This window comes from Physcomitrium patens, chromosome 23, assembly GCF_059467195.1.
Source record: "Physcomitrium patens ecotype Gransden chromosome 23, ASM5946719v1, whole genome shotgun sequence".
Taxonomy (NCBI): Eukaryota; Viridiplantae; Streptophyta; class Bryopsida; order Funariales; family Funariaceae; genus Physcomitrium; species Physcomitrium patens.
Genome location: NC_143432.1, coordinates 9707932 through 9735146, shown reverse-complemented (window position 1 = coordinate 9735146; position 27215 = coordinate 9707932). Strand labels below are relative to the sequence as shown.

Sequence of the window (27215 nt, the reverse complement as noted above, 5' to 3'; positions counted from 1 at the left end):
GGTAGTAAATATATTATCTTAAGTATGATATAAAAAAGAAGATGAGATGGTTGAAGAAATTAATGATATAGGATCAAAATTCTATTTAATATCAAATCTTAGCATTAAAGTTAATTTTTTTTAATTTGAAGAGCTTTATAAAAAGAGAATTAATAGATATTTTTATTATTTTATTACCTTAATTGAACAAAAAAATTGATCTATGATTTAAAAAAAAAAAAAAAAAAAAAAAAAAAACGGATTTTTGCTTCAAGAAAGATTTTTATAGAAGAGACTAAAAAAAGACTAAAAAAAAGAATTGGGATGCTACAATGAGTCATAGGAAATAAGAAAGTGCAACAAAAATTAATAAAAAAAATTTACAATAGTTAATGGATAAGACATAAGAGAATATGGACTATTTTTGCTAAATTCAAAGAACAATATTGATTAAAAAAAATATGTATTGGGATATTTTTTATTTATAGAATCATATAAAAATTTTCAAGCATATTCTAATATATAACATAAAAATGATCTACATCCAATATATCCTTTGACTATTTATTTTAAGTGGATTATTGATTTAATTATTATGCTAATTGAATTATAACAAATGAGATATTTGGTTTTGGCTTGTGAAGATTTATAAAACCAAGTAAAAGATAGAATATTAAGAATAAAGTCTACAAAAGAGATTTGTAATTTTTTACTTAAAGATGTTATTTATTGCTACAAATGTGTAAGAAAAATAACTGCAGATTGTAGAAAATTAAATATATAAGAAGCTTGTGAATTCTTTAAAAGATGTGGAATTAAGTTATCATTGACTATTACTACTGATTATCTTAAAGGAAATACAAAAAGTAAATGTGGTCATCTATCAATTATAAAAGCATAAATTAAAGCTTATAATAGAAAATTTAGAAAATAACCTTGACTTTTTCCATTTGCATTATAGATTGATTATATAACTCATAGTTCAATAAGGAGATATAAGCCTATTGAGCTTATAACAAGGCAAAAACCTATTATATTAATTAAAGAAAAAATACTTGGAATATACAATTCTAAGAAGATGAATTAATAAGAGAGGAACTTTTAGCTATTGGAATTCAACAACTTGAGCAAAGACTAGAAGATATCAAAATAGCATTAGAAAGGTTAAAAAGAACAATATTATAAAATAAGGCATAATTTAATAAGCAACATCAATTGAAACCTAAAGCAATGGAAGAAGGTGATAAGATTTTGGTCTATGATAGTAGCTTAGATAATCGAAATAGTACTTTAAAGAAGTTTTTTAAATGATGGTTTGAACCATATGTGGTAACAATTATTCCTAATAATACAACTTATTCATTATAAAAACTAGATAGAACAAGGTTTAAAATATCAATTACAGGAAAATGAGTGAAGATATTCAAATAAAAAAAATATAAAAAATATAAAAGATCTTATTGAAGATATGAATCTTTTAAGATAAGAAGATGATTTTGACTCGTATAACAAAAATGATGAAGAAAATTTAGATGAAGATATAGAGAATATAATATAAATCAAATAAGATTTGCATTATTTAGTGCATATCAGAGAATGCATAGGTTCAAAGGGAGTAGATATTATGTGATAACATGACTATATGGTGAAAAATAAAAATATGGATTTAATTATAGAAGACCATAGTAAAAATATGTTATAAAAAAATAATGATAAATTATAGAAAGGTAATAAAAAATTTAGTCTTAATACTATCTTTTAGAAGGAACTTCTATTTACTTTGATTATAGAGGCATAAATGAGCCAAATCAAAGTAAATAAAAGAAAAAATTGATATAAGAATGTTTAAGAAAGAATTAAAAATAGATTAAAGTAAAACTTATCTCAAATTATCAAAAATTGATACCCAAAGAAGTCTAATTGTTAATCTGGATTAAAATTAGATCCTAAGGTATAAAATTGTGCACCTATGGCAACTTGAGGATTCTTTTGCAAATTGGACAGTGGAATTTGAAAGAAAACTTAAAGAAAGGTTCTTAAGTATTGGTTTCATATCATTTAAATTAATATTGATATTTTGAAGAATTTTCAAAAATAGTAATGTACTCAAAAAGTTTAGATTTTAAAAAATAGAGGTATGTTTATAAATTTAAGAATTTCTTGAATTTTGTAGCATATATACAATTAAAAATTAGCTAATTTGTTTTTTTACTTATTTTTAATACATGTAAAAAATTTGAGGTCAATCAAGCTATTAGATTGAAGCATATGAGGATTTTTGTGGATTATAGTCTCATAAATTTGAGATTTAAGGTTAGTGAGTGATTCCAAGATCTAACAATATTTTCTACTTGGATTGAAGCAAATTTTAGTAAGAACAATTAAGACTTAAATATCTATACATAGTCTAATTTTTGAAATGATTAAACAGTTCAACAAGGAGAAATGGATATTGAAAGATCAACATTGAAGTCAGAGAAGGAGGGTGACCAATGACTAAGAAGTTTTGAAAGCTTTGCTTACTATTGGTATGTATGATCTTCAAATATTTTGTACTTATTTCTTATTTGTTTTTTATAAGGTGTTGAAATTTTAAATCAAAATCAATGATGCAATCATTAATTATTGATTTTTTTTTTATCTTCTATAAAATTATTAAGATTTTTTTAAGATTTAGAAGTTGATTAAAGATAGATTAGGATTGATTTAGGTTCTATAATTTGATTAGGATTTGATTAGGATTTAGAATATATCTAGGTTTGGTTAGGATTTAGGATTTTATTTAAATTCGATTAAGATTTTATTAGAATTTGATTATGATTTGTTTAGTATTTATCTAAGATTTGATTAATTTCACTAAAATTCATTAGAATTAGTCTAAAATTTAAGATTTCATTAGAATTCGACATAGGATTTGGTTAAAATTCATCAAGTTTTTAATTAGGATTAAATCAAGATTTAATTAATATTTATTTAGGATTTATTTAAAGTTTTTTATTTTTATTATTTTAAACATTTTTTTATTATTTCTTTAAAAAATATTTCTAATATTTTTTTTAAAAAATTTAAATTTTTTTTGAAATTTTATTTTTATATTTTTTTAAGATTTTAATATTATTATTTTTTGAAATTAATTTAGGATTTTTTTGTATTTCTTTTGTAACTTCTTTTAAATTCATTTTATATTGGTTAAAAATTGATTAAGATTATTAACGATTACTTAAAGTTTATTTAAGATCTTATTAGACTTAGTAGAATTATTGTTGTATTTCTATTTACCTTCCATAATTAGGTGCAAGGTACATTTTCAAGTAAGAATACATGTAATATAACAACATTCACTACATTAATGTCCAAGATATTCTAACCTATTTTGGTATCACCTTGAATCTAAGACTTATTTGACCTTAGATTCTTGATTATTATTTATTTTTATAAAATGAAGTAGCATTTTTCTTTTTTTATATTTATTAATTGAAGATAGAAAAGATAGTTTGTATCTATCTTCAATATTTTAAAAATTATTTTTATAAATCATAATACAAATTAAATATCTATATTTAATATAGTATTTTTTGATAATCTATAATAATAATAAATATTATTAAAAAAAAGAGTTATTTTTTACTTATGATAGTTATTATGTATGGTACAAAATATGTTAACTTTTTAAAATCATTTCATATTATGAATATAGAATCATAAGAACTTGAAATTAAAAAATCCATAATAAAACCTATTAAAATTGAAGACCATAATTGATGTCATATTGATAATAATTAAAGAAGCCTATAAAAATCAATGATAAAGATTTTTTGATCTTAAACAAATGTCACATGTTTGTAAAAAGTCTTTAATTGCCTTCTACATTTGAAGCCACTAGAAATATTTGGATATTAACTTAAAGATCTTGCTATATCCAAAATATCCTATAACAAGGACATTGTGACGAGCTTGAAGAGCATATAATAACATTGATTATCATGGACATACATATTTATTCTAATAATTATTTAGTTAATATAATTAAATAGAAATAGATATAAATAAATAAATATTATAGTACCTTCTAAAAAAATCTTCTTAAAAACTTTTATAGGCATAGTATCACTTTTATACATGTTGATAGGTAATTGATAGATTAAAAACTTGGCAAACAAGTTAGTTTTGGTTGCATGTATTGGTAGCTTGTGATACAAATTAACAATATAGTGTATATATAGGAAACTTGCTTACAAGTTAAGATATATATCTTGCAAACTGGAGACATGTTGGACATATTATACAATGTTGCCATATAGCTCTTAGGTAGATAATATATATGAAAGCAAAAGTGAAGCTTTCTTCATCCTTATCAACTTTTTTCTTACTTTTAGTCTAATTTTAAGGATATCTATACATCAATTCAATTTATTACTATAAGAAGCAACAAGATTATTAAATAATAAAGATATAGAGATGATTGGAGCTTCTTCAACATGTACACCAAATCATGCTACTTTTCTTATGGTGGAATATTATTTAAGCATTAAAAAATCAAAATATGCCTTGCTGGAGAAGTTTAATGGTATAAGATCAAAATTTTGAGAATTCATTAATTAAGTATAATTAGTGATTAAAATTTAATTCTTAAGCTATTCAATGCTATGATTACAAATAAAGTTTATTAATACACTTTCTTTTAAATTCTCCATTATTATGATTTTTATCTTTTTTTTAAATGATGTCATCTAATATTAGATAATTTAAAGACTTTTTTGATAGAATTTTGATCCATGTATAAAAAATATGATGTAATTTATATTGAAACAAAAAAAATCCATATTTTACAACTAGATAATTGATTTGTAACATTATATGCTTTAAAATTTTAATAACTTGTAATTGATATCAAATAAAATAATATTATATTTATTAGCAAATTTCTCTACAAATTATAATATGAGGTAAAAAAATTGATGCTCAATTTATTTAATACTCAAACATTAAGTCAAGCAATTGACTTTGATATGAATTGTCACAACCAACTTTTTGAATTTCAATCCAAAAATTACATAAATGAATCTCAATATTATTTAAATTCAATTATAATAGTAAAATCTTTTCAATACATATATTTAAAAATAGAAGATATGCAAATTGATGCCATACATTTTAAATCTCTTATTGAGCAAGAAGAGATTCATTTTTATAATATTAGATAGGATTATGCTTATATTATAGAGAACATAAGTACACTAGTCAACATTGCATATAGAAGTAATACACTCATAAAATAAAAAGTATTTCTGTCAAAAAAGAAAATATGTTGGAAACTAAAACTTTATAAAACATCAAATAAAGGTCATATTTTTCCCTCAAAATCCTCTCTTTTTTTAACAATAGATATTAACTTAGGACCTAAACATTATAAAGCATCTATCTTGTTAGATTTAAGAACCTTAGTTGGTTTTTTAGGTGAAGGATTTATTAAAAGATATAACATATTTTTAATAAAAAATTAAACATATTCATGTAGAAGCCATTAATAGTTTTTTATTATCTTTTAGAGATATTATTCATAAATGTTTTCTTATAGAAGTAGAAATCAATTGTCATAATATTTTTTTAATATTAAATATCATTAAAAAAATTAATCCAATAATTTTAGGTTTATTATGGCTATAAAAATATAAATCTTAAATAGATTGGATTTCTTGTAGTCTTACCTTTTTTGAGAGTGTAACTAAGAGTATTATTAATCAAATTGAAAGGCATAAGTTTAGTGCAACCAAACCTAGATTTGTAAGTACAAGTGCTTTCTTGTATGCTATAAAAAAAAATATCACCTTATGTTGTTTATGCCATACTTGTTTTTAATAGTAGAAAGACTTCAAAAGGTATTATAAGCCAATATCAAGATTTTAAAGATATTTTTGAGAAAAAGAATGCAAATACTATTCTAAAATATTTAGCTGATAATTATTCAATTGACCTCCAAGAGATAGTTCAACTCCCATTTAGACTAATCTATAATTTATCATAAAATAAGTTGGCTGAACTTAAAGAGTATATTGAAGAAAATCTAGATAATAATTTTATACACCATTCCAAATCTCTAGCAAGTCATTTAATTTTATTTGTGAAGAAAAAAGATGGATCATTATAGATGTCTGTAAATTATAAAAGACTCAACAAGATTACCATCAAGAATATATATCTTTTACTTTTGATATCTGAATGTTTTAATTAATTGAATCAAATTAATATTTATATAAAAATAGATCTATGACGAGAAAATAATTTGAAATGCATCAAAAAAAGAGATAAATGGAAGACTGTGTTTTAAATCAAGTAAAAATATTTTTAATATAATGTCATATCTTTTGGACTTATAAATGCACCAATAAATTTTCAACACCTAATAAATGATGACTTTAGAAAATTATTAGATAATTTTATTATTTTTTTTATCTAAATGACATCTTAATCTATTTTTAAAATATAAAAAAATATTAAATTCATATTTATTATATATTATAAAACTAAGAGATGTATGATTCTATTCCAAGATAGAAAATTATGTATTTTATACTTCTTAAGTCAACTTCTTTTCGTATATCATCTTTAAGTATCATATTGTCACAAATAGGATTAAATAATAAACTTCACCTAATAGATTTTTATTCAATTTTTTTTAACAATCAAGATGAATTATAAGATCTATAATAAAGAAATTTTTTTAATTATGGATTTGTTTCACAAATAGTGCCATTATCTAAAAGATACTTCTAATTCAATTAATATATATACAAATCATAAGAATCTTGAGTATTTTAAGTCAACATGTATTTTGAATTTTTACCAAGCCCATTGAAATATATCTTTATCAAGATTTGAATTCAAGATCACTTATTGACCAAAAAACAATAAGGCTACTGAGATGGTCTTTTTAGACAATCTTTATCTTATATCAAAAGAAAGAAATGCAATTTTTGATCAATAAAAAATAATTCTCTTAAATTTAGAATGATTCATCTTCAAGCAAATAAATTAATATCAATCATTGATTCAATTTTTTTAAGTGATTTTAATCAAATATGTCTTCTAATATTTTTATTTCTGATATTAAAGAAAATTCTTCAAAATCTCATGATATTTTCAAGTTTGAATTCAAAAATAATATATTTTATTTTGAACGTTGCTTATATGTTTTCAAAAAGTAAAGCATGATTATATATTCTCTAAGTTTGTTACAACTTTCCAAAAGTCAGATATTTTGGATATAACAAGAATTTGGAATTAATATCTAAATATTTTTGATAGTTTCAAATGTGGAAGGTAGTCAAAGATTTTGTATAATCATGTGACATTTGTTCAAGATCAAAAATTCCTTGTCATCAACTTTATGAACTTTTTTAGCCACTATCTATTCCAAAATAACTATGGTCTTTTATTTCTATAGATTTTATCATAGATCTTTCAATCTCAAGTTTTTATAATTTAATATTTGTGATAGTAGATTATTTTATCAAAATGATACACTTTGTACCATAAACAAAATCTATCACAAGTAAAAATATAATTAAGTTTTTTATTTTTTATTTTTATGATATCAATTACTATCATGGATTGCCTAAAGATATTATATTGGATAGAGGGACACAATTCGTATCAAGATTTTGGAGAATTTTTTTCAAAATCCTAAAGGAAGATATTAATCTAGCTTTGACTTTCTATTGTCAAATTGATAGATAAACAGAGGGAGTAAATTAAATTTTGAAGTAATATTTGAGATATATCATCAACTACCAATAAGATAATTGAACACTTCTTTTGTCATTAGCAAAGTTTACTCATAACAACATGGTATATTCTTCTATTTAATACACATCTTTCTTTGTTAATTATAGTTATTATCCACAATTTGATGCTTTTGATTTTTTAAAAGTTAATAATTTTGTGATAGAAAATTTGGCAAATTATTTATCTAAGCTACATACAACAAAGAAGATACATCTAAAAGAAGCTCAAGAATGTTAAAAGATTAATATAGATGCCTATTGCAAGGAATAACCTTAATTCTACATTGGTAATAAGGTATGGTTATTTTGTCATATATCAAGACTACTTATTCTTATGACAAGTTATATTATTATAAATTTATACCACTTCTTACATACAAACAAATTAATCTAGTTATTTATTGATTATATTTATCAAAATCTATGAAAATCCATTCTATAACTTATATATCTCTTTTTAAGCCATATAAGATAGTGAATATTTCAAGAAGATAAATGCCACCATCTTCTATAGAAGTAGATAATAATTAAAAATTCAAGGTAAAAGAAGTCTTAGACTTAAGGTGGTACCAAAATAAATTAAAAAATCTTGTTAATTGGTATAGATATGATATTAATGAACACATATAGAAGCCATCAAAAAATCTTGCAAATATAATAGAAAAGATTAAAACTTTTCATCAATGACATCAATCAAAATCAAAATAAAAAGTCTAGTAATTTTTTATTATAAAAAAAAGGATGTTTAATAGAGATTGCATTCTATATTCTATCCTTTATTTTAAATTCTTTGTATTTTGTGACACCAATGAGATGAAGAATCTACAACCAAAAATTTTAATTTAAGAGCCATCATTTGTTGACTAATTAGATAAGACATTACAATTGTCATAGCCTTCAAGACAACAGAATTGAGATGAAGACCTTCAAAAATGACATATTTTTCTTTAAATAAATAGCAAGATACAACTCATTTGATATTATAACCTTGAAAGAGACTCCTAATGTTCAGTGATATTATTGGAGGTAGAAACAACTCTTCATAGTATAATAAATGTTTTGTTTGAAAAAAGTTATAAAAGCCTCAATAATAATCAAATAATAAAGTGGTCTTCTTTTTTTGAAATAGAATACTATTGATGGCTAAGACAACCTATCAACTATCTTCTAAAGAAATAATAATCTAAATATGTGAGAAATAGAATTTTCTCACATCTTAGACTTCATCAATATGTGATTACTATTCTTTATAGAACTTATTTCTAAAAAAAGAGATAATGTCACAAACATATATATATTTTTAATATTTATCTAGGTAATTTAAATATATAAAAATAAATATAAATAGATTAATTTTATAATATCTTCTTAAAAAACTTCTTAGAAGCTTAATAGATGTGATGTCATCTTTATACATGTCTATAGGTAATTAATAGATTAGAAACTTGACCAACAAATTAGCCAAATGTTTCATATATTGATAGTTTGTAGTATAAGTTAATGATGTGGTGGACATATAAGAAACTTGCCTTGCAAGTTAAGACATGTGTCTTACAAATTAAATACGTATTAGAAGTCCTATAGAACATTACTAAAAAAATAGTATGAAATGTAAAATATTTTTTGAAATTTATCAATTATTTTTTGAAATTTATCAATTATTTTTTTATATTTATTAAGAATTTTTTTCAAGTTTTAGTTCTATTTACACATTTGAATTGTAAAGCCAAACTTGAATAGAATGAAAAAGCTAAAATATAATTTGAAGCTTGGAAAACAATTTTTATTTCTATATCAATTATATTTTGCATTAATTTTTTCAAGGTATTTTTTAATAGAAATAAAAAAAATAAGATTTTGCTTTATATATGATATTGTCACAATTAGAAGCAGATGACAAACTTCATCTAGTAGCTTTTTATTCAAGAAAATTTTTGACAATTAAAATTAATTATAAGATCTATGATAAAAAAAAATTTGTAATTTTTTATACCTCAAAGCTTAAATTCAAAATTAATTTACTTTATTTTGAGAAATACTTATATATTTCAGAAGATGATTCATAATTATAAGTTTTTCAAGCGTGTCATGACTTTTTAATTGTAGGATATTATGGATACAAGAAGACTTTGGAGCTAATATCAAGAGATTTTTAATGGCCTCAAATTTGAAAGACAATTAAAGACTTTGTACAATCATATAACATTTATTCGAGATAAAAAATTCTTTATTATCAACCTTATAGACTTTTTCAACCATTATCAATATCAAAAGAATTATGGTCTTTTATTTCTATGAATTTTATTATAGACCTTTTAATCTTATATATTTATGATAGTAGATTATTTCACCAAGATGGCATATTTTATATCATATATAAAATTTATTATAAGTATTATTTTTTTTGAAAATATTTACCGCTTTTATGGATTACTAAAAGATATTATATCAGATAGAGAGATTCAATTATTATTAAGGTTTTGGAGAATCCTTTTATGATATTAAAAGTATAACTAAAATTATCTTTGATTATCCATTCTCAAACTGATAGACAAATAAAATAAGTGAATCAAGTTTTTGAACAATATTTGAGGTGTACCATCAATACCATCAAGATTATTAGATAACTACTTTGTCATTGACAAAATTTTCTTATAATAATTTAATATATTTTTTAATTTAATTTTTTATTATAATTATAATTTAATATTTAATATTTTTTACTTCTTAAAATTTGATGATTTTATATCAAAATATTTGGCAAATCATTTTTATAGCTAAATGCAATACTAAAGGTACAATTAAGAAAAAACTCTAAAATAAAAATAAATAAAAAATCAATGCAGATATCTATTATATGGAATAATTTTAATTTGACATAGGTAATAAAGTTTGGTTATTTTATTGTAATATTAAGATTAATTGTTATTACAAAAAATCGAATTATCATAGATTAAAACCATTTTTAATTTGTAAATAGATCAATCCAATTACTTAATAATTATACCTATTAAAATCTATGAAGATCAATCTTCTGTTTTATGTATCTTTTTTTTATACTATATAAGACAATAGATATACCAAGAAAAAGACAAATTCCACTTTATTTTATAGAAATGGATAATAATTAAGAATTTAAGGTCAAAGAAGTCTTAAATTTAAGGTGGACAAAAATAAATTAAAATATCTTATATATTAGTATAGATATGATATTAGTAAATACACATGTGAACTTAAAAAGAATATTTTAAATGTGGCAAAGAAGGTTGATGCTTTTTATTTACAATATCCATCAAAATTAAAATCAAAAATCAAAATGTGATCACCACTTTTCATGGAACCCATCCCTAAAAGGAAGAATAATGTGACAAACATATATAAATTATTTAGATAAGAAGTATTAGATAGAAGATAAATGAAGTTAGATATGATAATATCTTAAAGAGAAGCTTTTTAAAAGTTGCATTAACGTGGATATGACTTTAGATGTGTTTGTAGTTGATTGGTAGATTAAAAACTTGGCTAATAAGTTAGACACATATTGCACATTATTAAAAATGTGTGATACAAGTTAGCAATATGGCACTCATATGGAAAACTTATATTATAAGTTAAACATGTGTCTTACAAGTTAGACATATATCAAAGGACCTATAAAACATTGCAACATAGCACATAGATAGGATATATGGTGGCAAAAATAAATCCTTTTTTATTCTTATCAATGCCTTTCTACTCTTAGACTTGTTTCAAGAACCTTTGATCTTCTTATCTTTAATAATAATTATTTTAATTCAATATTATATCATCTTTGAGTGATTATCTACTTTTTTTTAGTGATACAAGAATGTATTGATCTTTTAGTTTTTTGTGATTCATGTCGTTGATACATAATTATGCTTCACCTTCTTGAATATATAAGCATGCTTTAAAATAGAACAAACCATTTTTAAATTGAAATTTTGAGGTATTATTAAATTTAGATAGATTATTCTTAATATCATAAATAAGAAGATCTAAAGACATACTTATTTGAACATGTTTAAAAAAAGTTGAATCAATAGATAATGTTGATTTTATTGTTTGAAAATAAAATTGCTCTAGCTTCAAAAGATTTTTTTTAAATCAAAAGCTATATTTTTTTTTTCTGATGTAAGATAAAAATGCCTAGAAAAGGCGTTTGATAAATATTATTATTTTTCTAGTGAATAAGTGATTTTTAATTCAAATCTCCACAAAAACATACTCCAATGATCTTAATAACAATTCAAAATACATAATGATCTGAAATACTTAAAATTCATGTGATCTGTATATATAATGATTAGACTTAAAGTATCCTTTAGATAATGGTGTCATTCTAGAAATGAATCTACAATTGCAAGAATTTCTTTATTGTAAATCTTATAATTGATATCAAATAGAAAAAAAATTCTTAAATAAAAAGCTATTAAGTGAAGTTTGTTATTTGCTTCTATTTATAAAAACATTGCACTTAAAGCAAAATTTAATGCATCTATTTTCAAAAACAATACCTTGAAGAAGTTAATGCAACATGAGATTGATGCAAAAGCAAAAATTAACCTCAAATCCTAAAATGATGCTTCTACTTTTTTATTCCACTCAAGTTTGTCTTTACAAGTCAAGCATGTAAGTAGAATTGTAATTTGAGAAAATTTCTTGATTAAGAATCTCCAACAAGTTACTTGGAGTATTTTTTAAAAAAAGAATATATATTACAATTTTTTTTCATGTAACCTTGTACTCCAAAAAATAAGAAAAAAATCTCAAACAGCTATAGATATGAAGATTTATGCCTTGAGGTTTGGTTTCAACTTTAATTTAAAAAGGTATCCATAAAATGTTTTAAAAAATATATCTAATCAATTGCAACAAGTATTCATGTTATTGCTTAGGATTTAAAAAGGCATTCAATCTAAACCTTGAAATAAATCAAGAAAGCCATAAAATAATAAAAAAAAAATTAAATTCTTATATATATATATATATTATAAATATATTGATCTTTTTATTAATTCTAATATTTTTTTTAAAAAGGAAATATTATATCTATATATATATATATAGGAGATTTTTAAATTGACAAAGATATTTATTAAATCAACCCTTCTATCCTAACCATCATCAAAATATTATCCACTACTAAAAAGAAGAGCTCAAGAAGTTATGTGCTTATGCATAAAGATGGATGAATTGATTTAGAAATGTGCAAGTCAATTTAACAATTTCCTTTATATTTATACATATATATAAATAAATAAGAAGAAAAACCTCACACCCTAAGTATAATTACTCCTCCGTATTATTATTATTATTATTAGACTGCACGTGGACAAGACAAATCTGATGAGAATGGGCACCAAATCACACTCGAGAGAGTTGGCAGCCCTGGCTCATGTCACCAGTTTCACTGTGGAACTGTGACCCGTGATTTAGCAAAACCGGGATCCGTATCGCGGATGGCCCGGCCCGCGCGGAAGCTACTGTTCGGTTGCGTGCCGCATATCTTTTGGTTGTAGTTGTTGTTGTTGTTGTGTAGGAACGAGGAGGTGCTCTGTTTCTTTTGTTGTTGTTGTTCATGTGCTCGGTTCCGAGGCCATCCTGCCCTGTATTCATTTGCACACCTCTTTCCCTTCATTTTCACACCTCTTTCCCTTCATTTGCATCTGACTTTCCATTCACCCTTCTCTTCCTCTGACTCTTGAAATTCCGGTTTTATTGAGCCGCTCCTGGCTTCATTTGGTGAATTGTAGGTCCTTCACGACACGAGCTAGCTTAGATGATTTTCTCCTCATCCTGCAGAATTTTTATCAATCGCTGCTGGTAGAAGTGTAGGAAATCGTGTCAGTTCTTTTGGTCATCTGATTTTTTAGTAACTGGATGTAGTTTTTGAAGTAGTCTGAAGTGTCGTTTTGGTTTAGCGATTTGACGGACCCTAACCTTGAAGACCGTCAATGGTGTGTTTTTTTCCCTACTCGCAACTATGATACTCTCCTGTCCTTTACGGATTTGAAGTCCTTAAGCGTGGAAATTTGATTTTTAATTTTATTGCATTGTATCTTTTACTGTTAGTTTTGACCTAATTATTTCTTGTGTCGGAGATATGGTGGTTTCACGACTCTCCTGTGGCGTGACGCACTTCGTTGTTTGGAGTGGTTTCATGTTCATGTGAATTTTTCTCTATACTTTTTCGGAGGCGACTGCCGATTTCGTCAATCTTTTGGAGCTTCGTCTTTGTGCATACGAATTTGTGGCATCTCTTCCTAGCTGTGGATTTCTCGTGGATGGGAAGCTCTTAACCGCATTGATCGCCTGTCCGCTCCGTTTTCTCTTTCGAGACAGTGAAATTGCGGTTGTAGGTAGTTTCATAAGCGAAATTAGGAGGGGGAGAAGGGGAACACCTTTCGGGCCACTGCTTCCAGCCATGGGAAAAGGCGAGGTATTGCGTCCTTCCCTTTCCTCTGCTTTCCCTGTTGGGTATGTCGATGGCATGCATCTTTTCATTACGCAATCATGTTCACTAGAAGCACTAGAATGTTGCAGATATATAGGGCTGATCCTACGATGCTATTGCTGCGGGTGATTCTATGTGGTTGATACAATCTAGATATTTTTATGTTGACTGCTATTTTTGAAAGTGATCTTGTTGATGTCACTGTATGTTAACCAGCTATTTTAGTCTTTGAATGATCAAATTGAGGCCAATCGTTACGTATGAGACCATTACTAGTCATACTTGGCAAAATGTCATATCTAGTTCGGACCACGGGGTTACGATTCCCAATTATTTACTTCCTCTTCGGGAGTTGTTTAATAAGTCTCTTCACAAAGTCTTTCCATATAACCCCAAAATGCAATGTCTACACGAAACCTCGAATTTTTGTGGCATATTTATTTCTTTGCAGGTTTTCTGCAACAATAGCTTATAGTTGTGAAAATTGTGTCAATTTTGCGAAATACGCATCATGGTGGTCCTCCTCGTGTTTACCTCTTGCTATTTGTGATACCATTTTTCTCTGCTATCAGCTTTATGTTTTTTCATACGGTTGCTGGAAGTAGGATTTGAAATTATCATACTCTAAACGTTGCTTCATCTTAAATATCTAAGGCCTTCTAGTCATGGGTTTTGAGTTCGGCACTTTTGTTGTGTTACACCTATTAAAAGGGTTGTATCATCCATAAGTTGGTGAAAATTTAATTAGAATGTTTTCAATTGTTACGAACCTAGAATGATGTTGCACAGCCGAAATTAACGCGTACATGTATGCCCATAGTTGTAGCTGGTCGTATGTGCTTGTTAGTATTCTCCAGAACATCCCCATCGGAATCTAACGTATGACTAGGGAGTAGTTTAGGACCAGCAATAGAAGCTATTTGTGTACTTGCAACTGAATGGGTGTTGTCTATGCTGGTGTGATGCAGTCCTCTTCAAAGAAAGTGATCACTAAAGAAGAATGGGAGAAAAAACTTAGTGAGGTCAAAATTCGGAAAGAAGATATGAACAGATTGGTGATGAATTTTTTGGTCACTGAAGGCTATGTCGAGGCAGCTGAGAAATTTCAGCACGAGTCTGGGACTCAACGTATCCTCTGCAGATGTTGCATTGATCTTATTACCTTTATAATAATCGCTGGTTGAGGTTTGTCGGGAGTATCTTGTCTTGTCTTTTCCTTTGCCGATTTTCGAACTAGTTGGACATTTTTGGAGAGCATAAGCATTTGCTTTTGGGGACAAGATGCTGCTAGTGGTAGTTGATGTGTAGGAGTTACGATTGGTCTTGGTCGAACCAGATATGCATGAGTATGATCTGGTCCGTCTAAACGTGTGATGGTATTGTTCATAGTACTGAAATCTTTGTCGTTCTAAATGAAATTCTGACATATTGGACCGATCTAGTTCCTTAGCGAGGAACAGCAGACATAGATCTTGGCACCATTACTGATCGCATGGCTGTACGAAAGGCTGTGCAGTGTGGGCAAGTGGAAGATGCCATCGAGAAAGTCAATGACTTAAATCCAGAGGTACTTACACGATAGTTTCACCTTAATCTTTTTGGCTTTATCTCAATTCTAAGGTACCATCGTGTTATATTTAGCTATTGAAGTGTAAAGGACCATGTAAAGAAGTCCCTCTGGGTTTTTCAGAACACACGATGAAAAAATTAAGACCAACTTTTTATGTAAACTCTGTGTCGTCCAGTTTTTCTCAAACATCCACAAGTTACTACAACATTGTTGATACACTAATACATATTGTTGCTGGGCCTCTCTGTGAATTTTCAACATGTATGCAAGTCTTATATTTCTTCGTGAATCTATGGTTCTGGTAACAGATTCTCGACACGAATCCACAGCTATTTTTCCACTTGCAACAGCAACGGCTTATTGAATTGATTCGCGCAGGCAAAGTTGAAGAAGCTCTAGAGTTTGCCCAAGAAGAGCTGGCCCCACGGGGAGAAGAGAATGTATGTCAAATTATTACTCTGGTTTCTTCTGTTTTTTTGCTGTTGATTATAGAAAGAAATGTGCTTCAAGATTAGTCAGCTTCGGCTGCAAACATTTCTTTCTCATAAAGAAGGTAAATAAACTGATTTACACAGAAAGGCGCTTCGGACGATATGCAATATTGTTGATACTTCAATATTCAATCTTCGTATACGTAGATTGTGATGCACGCTTGTAGATTATTGTTTTTTTCAGGAGCCAATGGATCTTCACCCTGTCTGACTTCCTCTACTTCGTATTACTTTGATCATGCTGAAGTAGTTGAGTTCTGTAGTTCCGTTTAAAATGCAAGGTTGCTAATTGAGTTCTGTTCCTCATGTATACAGCATGCATTTTTGGAGGAGCTGGAACGCACTGTAGCTTTACTTGCCTTCGATGACGCTTCGACCTGCCCAGTTAAGGAGGTGAAAGAGCTTCTTGACAACGCACAGCGTCAAAAAACAGCCAGTGAATTGAACGCTGCTATTCTCACTAGCCAAAGCCATGAGAAAGGTAAGAGATTGCAGTATATCGACTGTTGTGATGGTAACTGTTTCACCTCAAGAGCTGTAAGTAACTTATTGTTCAGTACATGACTCATTTCCTTACTACATCCTGTGTTACCTAGAACTTAGTTTTGCACAGTTTTCTTTGGTTTTAGAACACTCTCTAAAGAAATCATATGAAAACGAGTACGATAATAGGTCAGATACCGGCATGTCAAGTCGCTCTCTCGCTCTCCGCTGACTTGTTGCAATCGATTCTGTTTCCTGAATTTAGACTTAGATTTATTCTGTGGTCCAATGTCGGTAGCAATGATCATATGAACGTTTTGGACAAGTTAACTGTATAGTTGTGGACCCATCATATTTTTGTTGGAGTGTTCATACTTGCACTGTTGAGTAGTAGTAGTGAGGGTTAGGGTAGTGTTGATCGGTTGTCAGGTTCCAATTTCAACAAAGCAAGTTAATTTAGGAGTAAAACGTGTAGGCAACCAAACATTTTAGTCTATGAAATGTTTTTTGCAGATCCAAAATTACCGAGTTTGCTGAAGATGTTAATATGGGCGCAAAACCAGCTTGACGAAAAAGCTTCTTACCCTCGAATCAACGACCTTGTGAATGCAACCCTCGAGGAACCTGTGACATAACCTACATCTGACTAGCTTATTTCGCTGAAGCTCAAAATTTTTCCTTACCCTTAACGATTTGTTGCTTTATGTCTTCCCCAATTTGATACCTGCAAATGGTCACTTTCAGTTTTCTTAGCTCTTCGTTCCTCTGTTCAAAAAATTGTTTCCAACAGTCTTATTGTTAACAAGCTGATCAGACGTTCAGGAAAATATGCCCTTCCCTGTCTTCTGTCTTTTCATGATATTTGTGTAGTCTTGTACATTTTTTCATGAAATTGATAGTGTCCTTTTAGGTGTTTATAGAATCGAAGTTATTTTACAACAGAGAATGCAATTTAGCTCAACACAATGGGCTCTGAATGCTATAAGTTGCTTTTTTTTTTTTTTTTTTTTTTTCTGTTGTGCTTACAACTGATTGATGGAAGAGCAATGGAGAGAACCATGTGAAAGGCTCATTAGTCTTGAGATCTGTACGACATTTAAGTGTTAATGTTCTTGAGAGTGGAAGAACATAATGAAATACACTTATATGTCCCTTGCCATAATCCAAATGTTGTCATTGTTATATATTGTGGTGATTAACATCTATGGTAAATTCTTTTTACCTTTATCCTTAACTATTACATTTAAATCAATGTATTTTTAATATATATATTTGTTTATATTCTTCTATCAAAAGCTTTAGATATGCACTGATTTATTTTCATATTGGACTTTTTTAGTTCTATTATTCATTTAGTTGTTGTACTTGGTTGTTGTTTTTTGAAACTACACAATCATGTTATTTTGACTAAAGAAAGTTAAATGTGTTTTGAATTTTACCAATTTTAAAGAAGATAATAGATGAATAATTTACATGTTTTGTATAAAGACCAAAGAAAGGTTTTAGAAAAAAAAAATTATATATATATATATATATATATATATATATATCTGGAATTGTGAGAAAATCTTAATTTTTTGTTGATATTCTTTTGAAGTGATTAAAAACATATATATATATATATATATATATATATATTCATGAAGAACCCTAATGAGGTTTTAAAATTAAATTAAAAAGAATTAGATTGAATTACCACACATAAAAATGGTTAAAAAATACATAAAAATAAAATAATTTCTTACATAAGATTCTCACCATTATTCCTAAACAACTTATCTTTTATAAATAAAGTAGATTTAGTCAATTGACATGAATAGCCAAAATCTCCAGATATAAGCTTAGTTACTATGTATTTACTTAAAGTTGGAATTCAAAATTTTAATTGGATAAATTTATTTTGTATTAAACTTTATTAAAAAACCTTTCATAGATAAATATAATAAATCTTAATTTTTATTAAATACTATTTATCTAAATATCAAAAAATAATCGAAAAGAATTTTAGAACGAAATTTAATCTCTCTCTCTCTCTCTCTCTCTCTCTCTCTCTACATATATATATATATATATATATATATCTATAGTTATATCAAATTAAATTATTTATATTGTAGTTAATTATATTTACACTTATAAAAAAGATGTAATTAAGATGGTCTTGTCTTCATTTTTTAAAATTTATTTAAGCTTTTATAAAATAAATAAATAAATAACTAGATTACAAAGCTAAAAGACGTATCTTCTTAGCTTTGAAAAATTCTAAGAAATAACAAAAAATGTAAAATCTATGTGGTAGTGAAATTATTAAAAGTAGATGCGTAAGGTTTAATGTTTTTTATGATTGAAACCTTCATATAGTTTTAAAAAGTGTATAGATCCTAATACACTTGATATAGTTTATGATGAAGATTGACAAAATCTATAATTGCATACATTACAATGGTCGGTCCTGGCAATGGTTTGCTCCTCATTCATTCATTAGTTCATTTATCCGAATGCTTAGCTTTCACTGTCACAAGGAATTGTTAATTTTACTTCTCCTGTCTCGTCTCTTGTCAGTTTTTAGTTGATATTCTACTTTCACATTTATAGATGTATTTTGTCAATACGTCTTCCCCTTCCGTTAAATCTCTTGTTTTTTTAAGTATAACGTATAACATCAAAAAGCTACTAACACACACTTATGAATATTTTCATATATAATCGCAAGTAAAAATATTTTCACACAGTAATAAAAATAACTGATTTACAAGCAACTATTCCAGATAACTCAACTAAAAGTCGAGTTCCACGTCTGACTGTAGGGTGTTGTATCCGGCATGTAGGATGCCGGTTGGTTCGAAGTGTCAACCCCCGTGGAATAGTATATCTTTACTTTGCTACAGTCTTTGGGTTTATTCAAAGACGTGCATCTCATGCGCTCCGACCTCGTTTATATAGTTTCAATCCACTCTGCTCTTTGCCAATGCGTATCGGACAAAGGCTTCGCCACCGCCACCCCCTGGCATCTACTAAACCCATGGTTCTGTTGTGTACTTGGATAGATTCAAGCCGCTGCTCACTGGGTTTGGAACTCAACAAATATGAAGGTGAGTCGCCGTCTTGAGATGAAAGTGAAAGAAAATGATGAGTGCTGTGTCATGCAATTCTACTACAAACACGCCTAAAAAAATATGTAGTTTGTCCGTCAAGGCTGCAGAGGAAGACCACCCAAACAATTCATCGCCCCTTTCGTTCTATTCTATCCGTCGAGACAGCACAGGCTACGTTTTTCACGATCTAACTGTCAACAGTACAATGAGTCAAAATTTACAACAAACGGTAAAATCCCAAGCAACAACCAAGACAATAAGCAGTAAACCGCCAATAGATTTTGGTAAGCTAACATGTTCTTGGCTGGTCGCACCCAAACTTCTTCACGTCTCCTCCCCGGTGACGCTCGAAAACCGTCGTTGGCTGCCACTGCTTGCCTCTATCCCAGATTGGTAGAAAACTCAACACACAAGTATGAACTTGCGCCACAGAAGTTATATTGCGGCATGTCAACCTAGACGAGGCTACTCTGCAATGAAATTTGATCACCTGCTTCAGTCAATCCGGCGGGTCTGAACGGCGATGTCCTTAGCTAGATTTGGGGTCCACTCGTCACATGCCAGTGAAGCGATTGGCAGGAAAATTGAACGACTGTCCGATCATATGTAGATTCTTGAGACGGTTCTCTCATCCAACGTTGTGTGTGCGTACAAAATTATCTACAGCTTGGTAGGCAGAGTATGGACGATCATTGCAGCCCCAGCTCCAGAATTTGGAACTAACCTCATAGAATTGGGCCCATGATCGCTGGTCTAGTGCTCTCTCTCACTCTCTACGGCTGCATGTGCTGCTCTTGTTTCAGTGCTCTCGCCCCCTCTTCGGACCTTGGATTGCAACTCGACTCACGGAGACCGTTGCAGTTATTTCACTGCATTGAAGCTGTCGCAGTGAAGACATTTTACCCCTACATTTGACCCATCGAACTCATTGCTGTTGTTGCGCGAGGGAGTGCCTTGACAGAGTGCAGCACGTTGAGTCAAGATGACGGCGAGATTGAACCTCGATGGGCAGGAGATCAAGCCCCTGAGGATTTGCATGATCGGGGCGGGTGGGTTCATTGGATCTCACCTTTGTGAGAAACTCATGGAGACGACGAAACACAGCGTGTTGGCCATCGATGTGTGTGGGGTTAAGATCCAGCATCTGCTTGCGCTGGGGCAGCCGTGGAGCGATCGCATTGAATTCTACAAGATCAACATCAAGAGCGACACACGCCTCGAGGGTCTTATCAAAGTTTCCGATCTGGTATGCGCAGCATTTGATCCAATGTGAGGCTGCATTGTACAACTTGCAGAGCTCGAAAATGGGATTGCTTCCATTGCTTCAGCGTTAATGGTAGTGCGGGGATACATGCAATGCTTGTATTTCCTGTAAAGTGCAGGGCTGAAACTTTAACAGTTAAACCCATTCAAATGAGAATGCATCTCAGAAATGCGTTGGGTATGCCGATTACATGACTTGCGATGAACGGACGTTGCCTTTTTTCATTTTCATTTTTTCGATTTGTGATTGATTACTTTGCATTATGACGGTTTTGATTAGGTTATCAACTTGGCTGCGATTTGTACGCCAGCTGACTACAATACTCGTCCTCTCGATACCATCTACAGCAACTTTGTAGACGCCCTGCCCGTGGTGCAACAGTGTAGGGATAATGGTAAGCGCCTCATTCATTTCTCCACTTGCGAAATCTATGGCAAAACCATTGGCAGCTTTCTTCCTCGAGACCACCCTTTGAAGGCGGATCCTGCCTTCTCCGTGTTGAAAGAAGATGAGACTGCCTGTATTTATGGTTCGATTCATAAGCAGAGGTGGTCATATGCTTGCGCCAAGCAGCTGATTGAGAGGCTCATCTTTGGTACGAAATTAATCCCGACATTGTTCCTCCTAGCTCAAGTTTCTAAATTCGGGAGTGGAACTGAAATATGGGGTCTGTAAATTGACTCTAGGTTTGTTGTCTAGTTTTCTGCCATTGTCACACAATTGTGTTGGTTCGTTGTAGTGGTGAAGCATTTATTTTCGTGTAGGTGAAGGAGCTGAGAATGGAATGAAGTTCACCATAGTTCGACCATTCAACTGGATTGGCCCACGCATGGATTTCATACCAGGCATTGACGGACCAAGTGACTCAATTCCTCGTGTCCTGGCATGCTTCAGCAATGTAATTCGCCAGCACTTCTTTGGCGCTTCCTCTTCCTGCTTGCCCATCTGTTTTATTTTTAATTATTTTTATTTCAATTTCTCATTTCCGATCAAAATTATGATTGGTGTGGAGGTTATCCACTTGATCTGATGGCAAAAACTGCAGAGCTTGATGAAGGGCGAGCCCTTGAAGTTGGTGGATGGGGGCAAGTCTCAACGCACATTCATTTACATCAAGGACGCCATTGAAGCAGTTCAAAAGATCATCGTAAGTCGCGATCACTCCACCAAAACACACATCTCTACAGTCCATGATTTCACTGATTGATTCAGATCTTGGCATCATCACTATTAATAACGTATATTAACGGTGTCCCCCAGGAAAACCCTGCTAGAGCCAATGGCCACATCTTCAACGTCGGCAACCCGCACAACGAAGTGACCATCCAGGAGCTTGCTGAGCTGATGACTGATGTAAGTCACCAGAATCCATTCATTTTCATTTCAGCTCAGCACAGTCTCACAAGTCTGGTGTGTGGAAGCTATCAAACCCTAACCCACCCTTCTATTAACTTTCAGTTATACTGCAAGATAAGCGGCACTGCGAGACCCGAGGTAGTCACAGTGGACGTCCCCTCCAAGGAATTCTACGGCGTGGGTTACGATGACAGCGATAAACGAATTCCTGAAATGACCCAAGTTAGGAAGCAGCTGGGTAGAGTCTCTATTTCCATTTTCACTGCTTTTTGTTACTCAATGCCAACTTCATACACACTCTCTGGTATAATCTTATTAGTGTATTTGTTTTGGAAAAAACCCTAATGGGTAGCTCAAAATTGCGTGCAGAATGGGAGCCCAAGACATCGATGTATGACTTGATGGAGCACACGCTGAAGTACCAGTACTCCACTTATGCTGAGGCTGTCAAGAAGGCCATGTCTAAATCTACTTACAAATAGACCTACTCAGATTCTCAATTGAAGAGTGGATTGAACTCAGTTGGTGCTCTTGTGTGAAGGACGTGTAATGTGAAAAATGCGTGCAGAATTTGGCAACAACTTACTGGATTGTGACGTTTATAGGAAGAAATTATTGTTTGAACTCTTCGATGTTGTGCAAATAAGCTTATGGATTATGTGCCAAACTAGTTTGCTTTTACATTTCCTTTCTAGCGATTTTGGCAAAAGCATTTTTGGTTCACCAAACACTTCCATTTGTTTAGTTGCACAACTAATTTTTTTGAAACATCCATGTTTTGATTTGCTTCAACCATTTCAATGATTTGAAGAGGAATGTCAGTCCTAAAGATTCAACAATAAGATTCAATCCTTAAAAAGATTAAATTTTAAAATTAAATTATAATATTAAAAAAAAAACTATTTTTTTAATGAATATTTTTAAGATTTAAAATATCTATTTTAGAAAATAGCTTAGGATATACAACAAAGAAGTATATATTATTATCTAAATTAATTTTTAGCAATCAAATTATAATTAATAAAATAAAAATAAAAACTATTAAAATAAGAATTAAAAAATCTACCTAAAAATAAATTAAAATTAGGATACAAAATAATTAGATTAAATATAGAAATTAATTGAAGACTTAACAATCACAAATACATCTACACACACAAACAAACTACAACAATATTGAATATGTAAGAAAAATACAAACAAACAAATAACAACTATAATAATAATAATAATAACAATGCATATAGAAATGTAATCAAACAAACAATAAGAACAATGTTGAATATGCTACCTATACTAATATTTGTAATTAGAGTATGAACTCAAATAATGTATATTTTTTATTAGCAAAATACATACTATTCATAAGATATGGGCTCTTTGGCTGTAATATATATTATTTATGGAATAGTATAAATTAAAAGTAATGGTCTAAAAAGGCATGGATTCAAATCCCACTATAGGCATTTTTGTGTTTCCTTTCCTAAGACAATCTTTTTTCAGTTTATACATTTTTTTTATCAACTCTACTTAAAATTTATCAAATATACAATAGCTACAAAATCAAATTTGTTCTACTATGTATTTTATAAGAATTTGTGTTTGCAAAGACAAATCTTCTTAAATTTTTACACTTTTTGCTAAAAAAAACTGTTTATGGTAGCATTCATTTTGTTTGAGTATGAATGACTTCTATCCAATACAACTATTGGTAGAATAATGTCTACAAATATTAGAAGAATAGTTTTTAGAAGAATTAAAAATGTCAAGAAGAACGCTATATTAAAGTATATAAATACAACAATCCTACTAAAAGAATATTTTTAATATTCATAAAAGCAAGATTCTTCCATTGGTACCAACCAAGAAGTTAATACATCCAAAAAAAAAGACAATGTTTATTCGCTTGATGATTTCTTTAGTTGAGCCAAAGAAAAATGAGGTCTAGCTTTGTGACTCCTTTCTTTTGCTCTTTCTATTTTAAAATAGAAGAATTTGATTAAAAAAGAAGAAATTTATATTAGCATATTTTTTTTCTTTTCCAACTTGGTGTTCTTTCTTCTTACGATTATAGCATCATAACAATATGGGTTCACCAATCTTGAATTCTATGAAGGAGCTTACAATGCTAAATATTTTATTTTCCAAACTAAGATCGCCTTATAATGATGAAGTATTGGGCAGATATTGCAATATCTTCACAACATTAAAATAGAAAAGTGTATATTTCCAACCTTTGGAATAGATTAAAGAAGATACTATTATTTTTTGCTAGTTCTACAATGACAACACATTTAAATGTTTTAATGATACATAAAATTTTTGCCAATATAATAATACTAGTCTATCTCTCAATACTAAATTAAGATTGAAATCAATTTAGAATATTTAAATAAAGACTTCTAAAAAATAGTAGCTCTTCACAATGGTGCCATAGATACTTAATGATACTATTTTAGATTGGCCCCTTACTTTTGGCTCTAAGGCTTTTCACTCTTTTATGTCTATTATCTTTGTTTGTCTCTTTAGAAGCCCGTTATGATTTCCTTTGGTTCATGCACCACATAATGCCTTTTATTCATCAATAGGTACATAATTTAGACTACAATACTTAGATTGCAACTCGTATATACCTCCTATTTCTTCAACAAGTCTTTTTATTCTTTTGTATCTTTTACTTTTAAAGAATTTTAAAACATACATGCAAGATGAATTAAAGGGTGGCTTCCTTGATTGGAAAGATGATAGGAAACAATGATTGTTGCATAAATAATGTAAAAGCTTGAAACATATTTAAAATATTTGGATCCATATACATATCTTGTCCTTTAGTAGAAACTCTACTAACAATTCTACTCAAAACTCCTCCCATAGCTCCTTCAAAATTCTTGCTCTTGTTATCCATTAAATAAATAAAAATAAATAATAAATAATTCCAATAGCTCCCACTTCAAGCTTTTATGTTAAGTTCACCACTTATATTGTATTATGTGTATTCTTGCTTGAGAACGCACTAAGCACCTAGCTATGAAAGGTAAGTAGAAATGCAACAACAATCCTAATAAGTCTAATAGAATTTTAAATAATCTTATATAAAACTTAATAATCTTAATCAAAATTTGACCAATCCAAAATGAATTTAAAATAAGTTATAAAAAAAAACACAAAGAGGTCTCAAACTAATCTAAAAAAAATATAAAAATAAATCTTTAAATAAATAAAAATAATCTTAAATAAATATTATATATAGAAATACTTTAAAAAATAAAGAATGATAAAGAAATATTAAAAATAAAAATACTAATATAATCTTAATTGAAACCTTAATTGAACCTTAATAAAATCTTTTCTCAAGCTCTAATAAAACCTAGTAAAATCTTAAATCCTAAACAAATCCTAGATAAACCTTAATCAATATTTACTCAAGTTCTAAATCAAATTCCAAGTAAATCCTAATCCTAACCAAATCCTAGACCAAATTCTAAGCCCTAACCAAACAATAGAAAAATCTTAAACCAAATCCTATAGCAAATTGGAACCTCAACAACTAATGATCAAACTATTGATATTAACTCAAAATTTGCACACTTCTTAATGTCTTAGTTAAAAACAAGCACAAGAAAGATGAAATTATTTGCTCTTACCAATTGAGAGAAATATAAGATAATCCAATCAGGTGTTGGGTAGCTTCCTACTCCAACTTGAATGCTAAACTTCTAGTACTAATACTTCCTTCTTGAACTATTGAATTACTCTCAAATTTTACGTAAATATTGACAAATTGAGTTTAATATCCACATTTATTTTTTTTTACTTCAATCCAATTAATAGATTGTTGTAGATCTTAGAAACATTCATTGATCTTCAAACTCCAATTTCTGAGATCTTCATCCATAAAAACTTTCACACACTTTGATTTAATTGTTTGATTGATCTCAAAATTTGTATACACATTTATAATTAGCACACCAATACACTATCTAATTTATTTTGATTTGGCTCATTTATGCTTCTACAAAGTAAATAGAAGTTCCTTTCATAAAAAGGCAATATTAAGATTAAATTTTTTACTATGTTTCTATCTTTTATCTTTATTTTTTTACTACATCTTTTTACTAGGCTCTTTTATAATAATATCCATATTTTTTTTTCACTATATAGTTGTGTTATCACACAGCAACATAATACAATAGCATTTCAGCCACACATTAGTTCTAAAATCACCTTAATCTTTGTCTTGATCTACAACTAGGATCATGAGCATCAAAGAATCATTGTATAATTACCAAAATTATTCTTAAGTATTAAAATGGACAACTTTTTTAACAAGACAATTCTTTTGGAATTTTGCAACCTTAAGAAGCATGAGAATTTCGAAGATAACCATACTAAAGGTTTAGTAAAAATAATTTTGCTCATGGATAAATTTTGATGCAAAAAAAAAAAAAAAAGATGAAAATTTAAAAAAAAAATGATAGTTGCTTAAATGAATTTAATTATTTTTTATATTAATTAGAACAAATTCAAGAGAATAACAAGAACTTTTACAAGGATTTAGATAATACATGTAGCTAATTAAATTACTTAATTAAAAATATTGCTTAAGAAGTTTAATAAATTATCAATTAGAATAGTGTTATTTTAGCTTTTATAATAGTTTTATTACAATTTGATGTGTGAATTATGATCTTTATGTAAATTTATTATAAGACCTCAAT

The 27215-nt window shown here is 28.7% G+C and overlaps 2 protein-coding genes across 3 annotated transcripts; both read left to right on the top strand.

Moving 5' to 3' along the window:
- The first annotated feature begins 13326 nt into the window (after window positions 1-13326).
- Window positions 13327-17964, top strand: LOC112276134 (protein GID8 homolog). Of its 2 annotated transcripts, XM_024507179.3 has the most exons (7): window positions 13327-13741; window positions 14127-14223; window positions 15207-15366; window positions 15699-15805; window positions 16117-16248; window positions 16615-16780; window positions 17296-17964. In XM_024507179.3, exons 2-7 carry the CDS (start codon window positions 14209-14211, stop codon window positions 17415-17417), a joined length of 702 nt encoding a protein of 233 aa, XP_024362947.1. In that variant the 5' UTR covers window positions 13327-13741; window positions 14127-14208; the 3' UTR covers window positions 17418-17964. The 2 variants fall into 2 exon arrangements, with proteins under 2 accessions (XP_024362947.1, XP_073386736.1); XM_073530635.2 differs by lacking the exon at window positions 13327-13741 and having other exon boundaries at window positions 13957-14223.
- Window positions 17965-20208: 2244 nt separating this feature from the next.
- Window positions 20209-23180, top strand: LOC112275722 (UDP-D-apiose/UDP-D-xylose synthase 2). The gene is made up of 7 exons (XM_024506332.3): window positions 20209-21123; window positions 21421-21736; window positions 21906-22039; window positions 22187-22288; window positions 22402-22494; window positions 22600-22735; window positions 22867-23180. Exons 1-7 carry the CDS (start codon window positions 20860-20862, stop codon window positions 22977-22979), a joined length of 1158 nt encoding a protein of 385 aa, XP_024362100.1. The 5' UTR covers window positions 20209-20859; the 3' UTR covers window positions 22980-23180.
- Window positions 23181-27215: the final 4035 nt, after the last annotated feature.

Bases quoted from the DNA above. Each gene is read 5' to 3' on its own strand.
- LOC112276134 (XM_024507179.3), top strand. The intron at 15,367-15,698 runs GTATCCTCTGCA...AGCGAGGAACAG, and splicing joins GCACGAGTCTGGGACTCAAC to CAGACATAGATCTTGGCACC. The intron at 16,781-17,295 runs GTAAGAGATTGC...TGTTTTTTGCAG, and splicing joins TAGCCAAAGCCATGAGAAAG to ATCCAAAATTACCGAGTTTG.
- LOC112275722 (XM_024506332.3), top strand. From the start codon at position 20,860: ATGACGGCGAGATTGAACCTCGATGGGCAGGAGATCAAGCCCCTGAGG. The intron at 22,040-22,186 runs GTAATTCGCCAG...CAAAAACTGCAG, and splicing joins TCCTGGCATGCTTCAGCAAT to AGCTTGATGAAGGGCGAGCC. The intron at 22,736-22,866 runs GTAGAGTCTCTA...AATTGCGTGCAG, and splicing joins CCAAGTTAGGAAGCAGCTGG to AATGGGAGCCCAAGACATCG.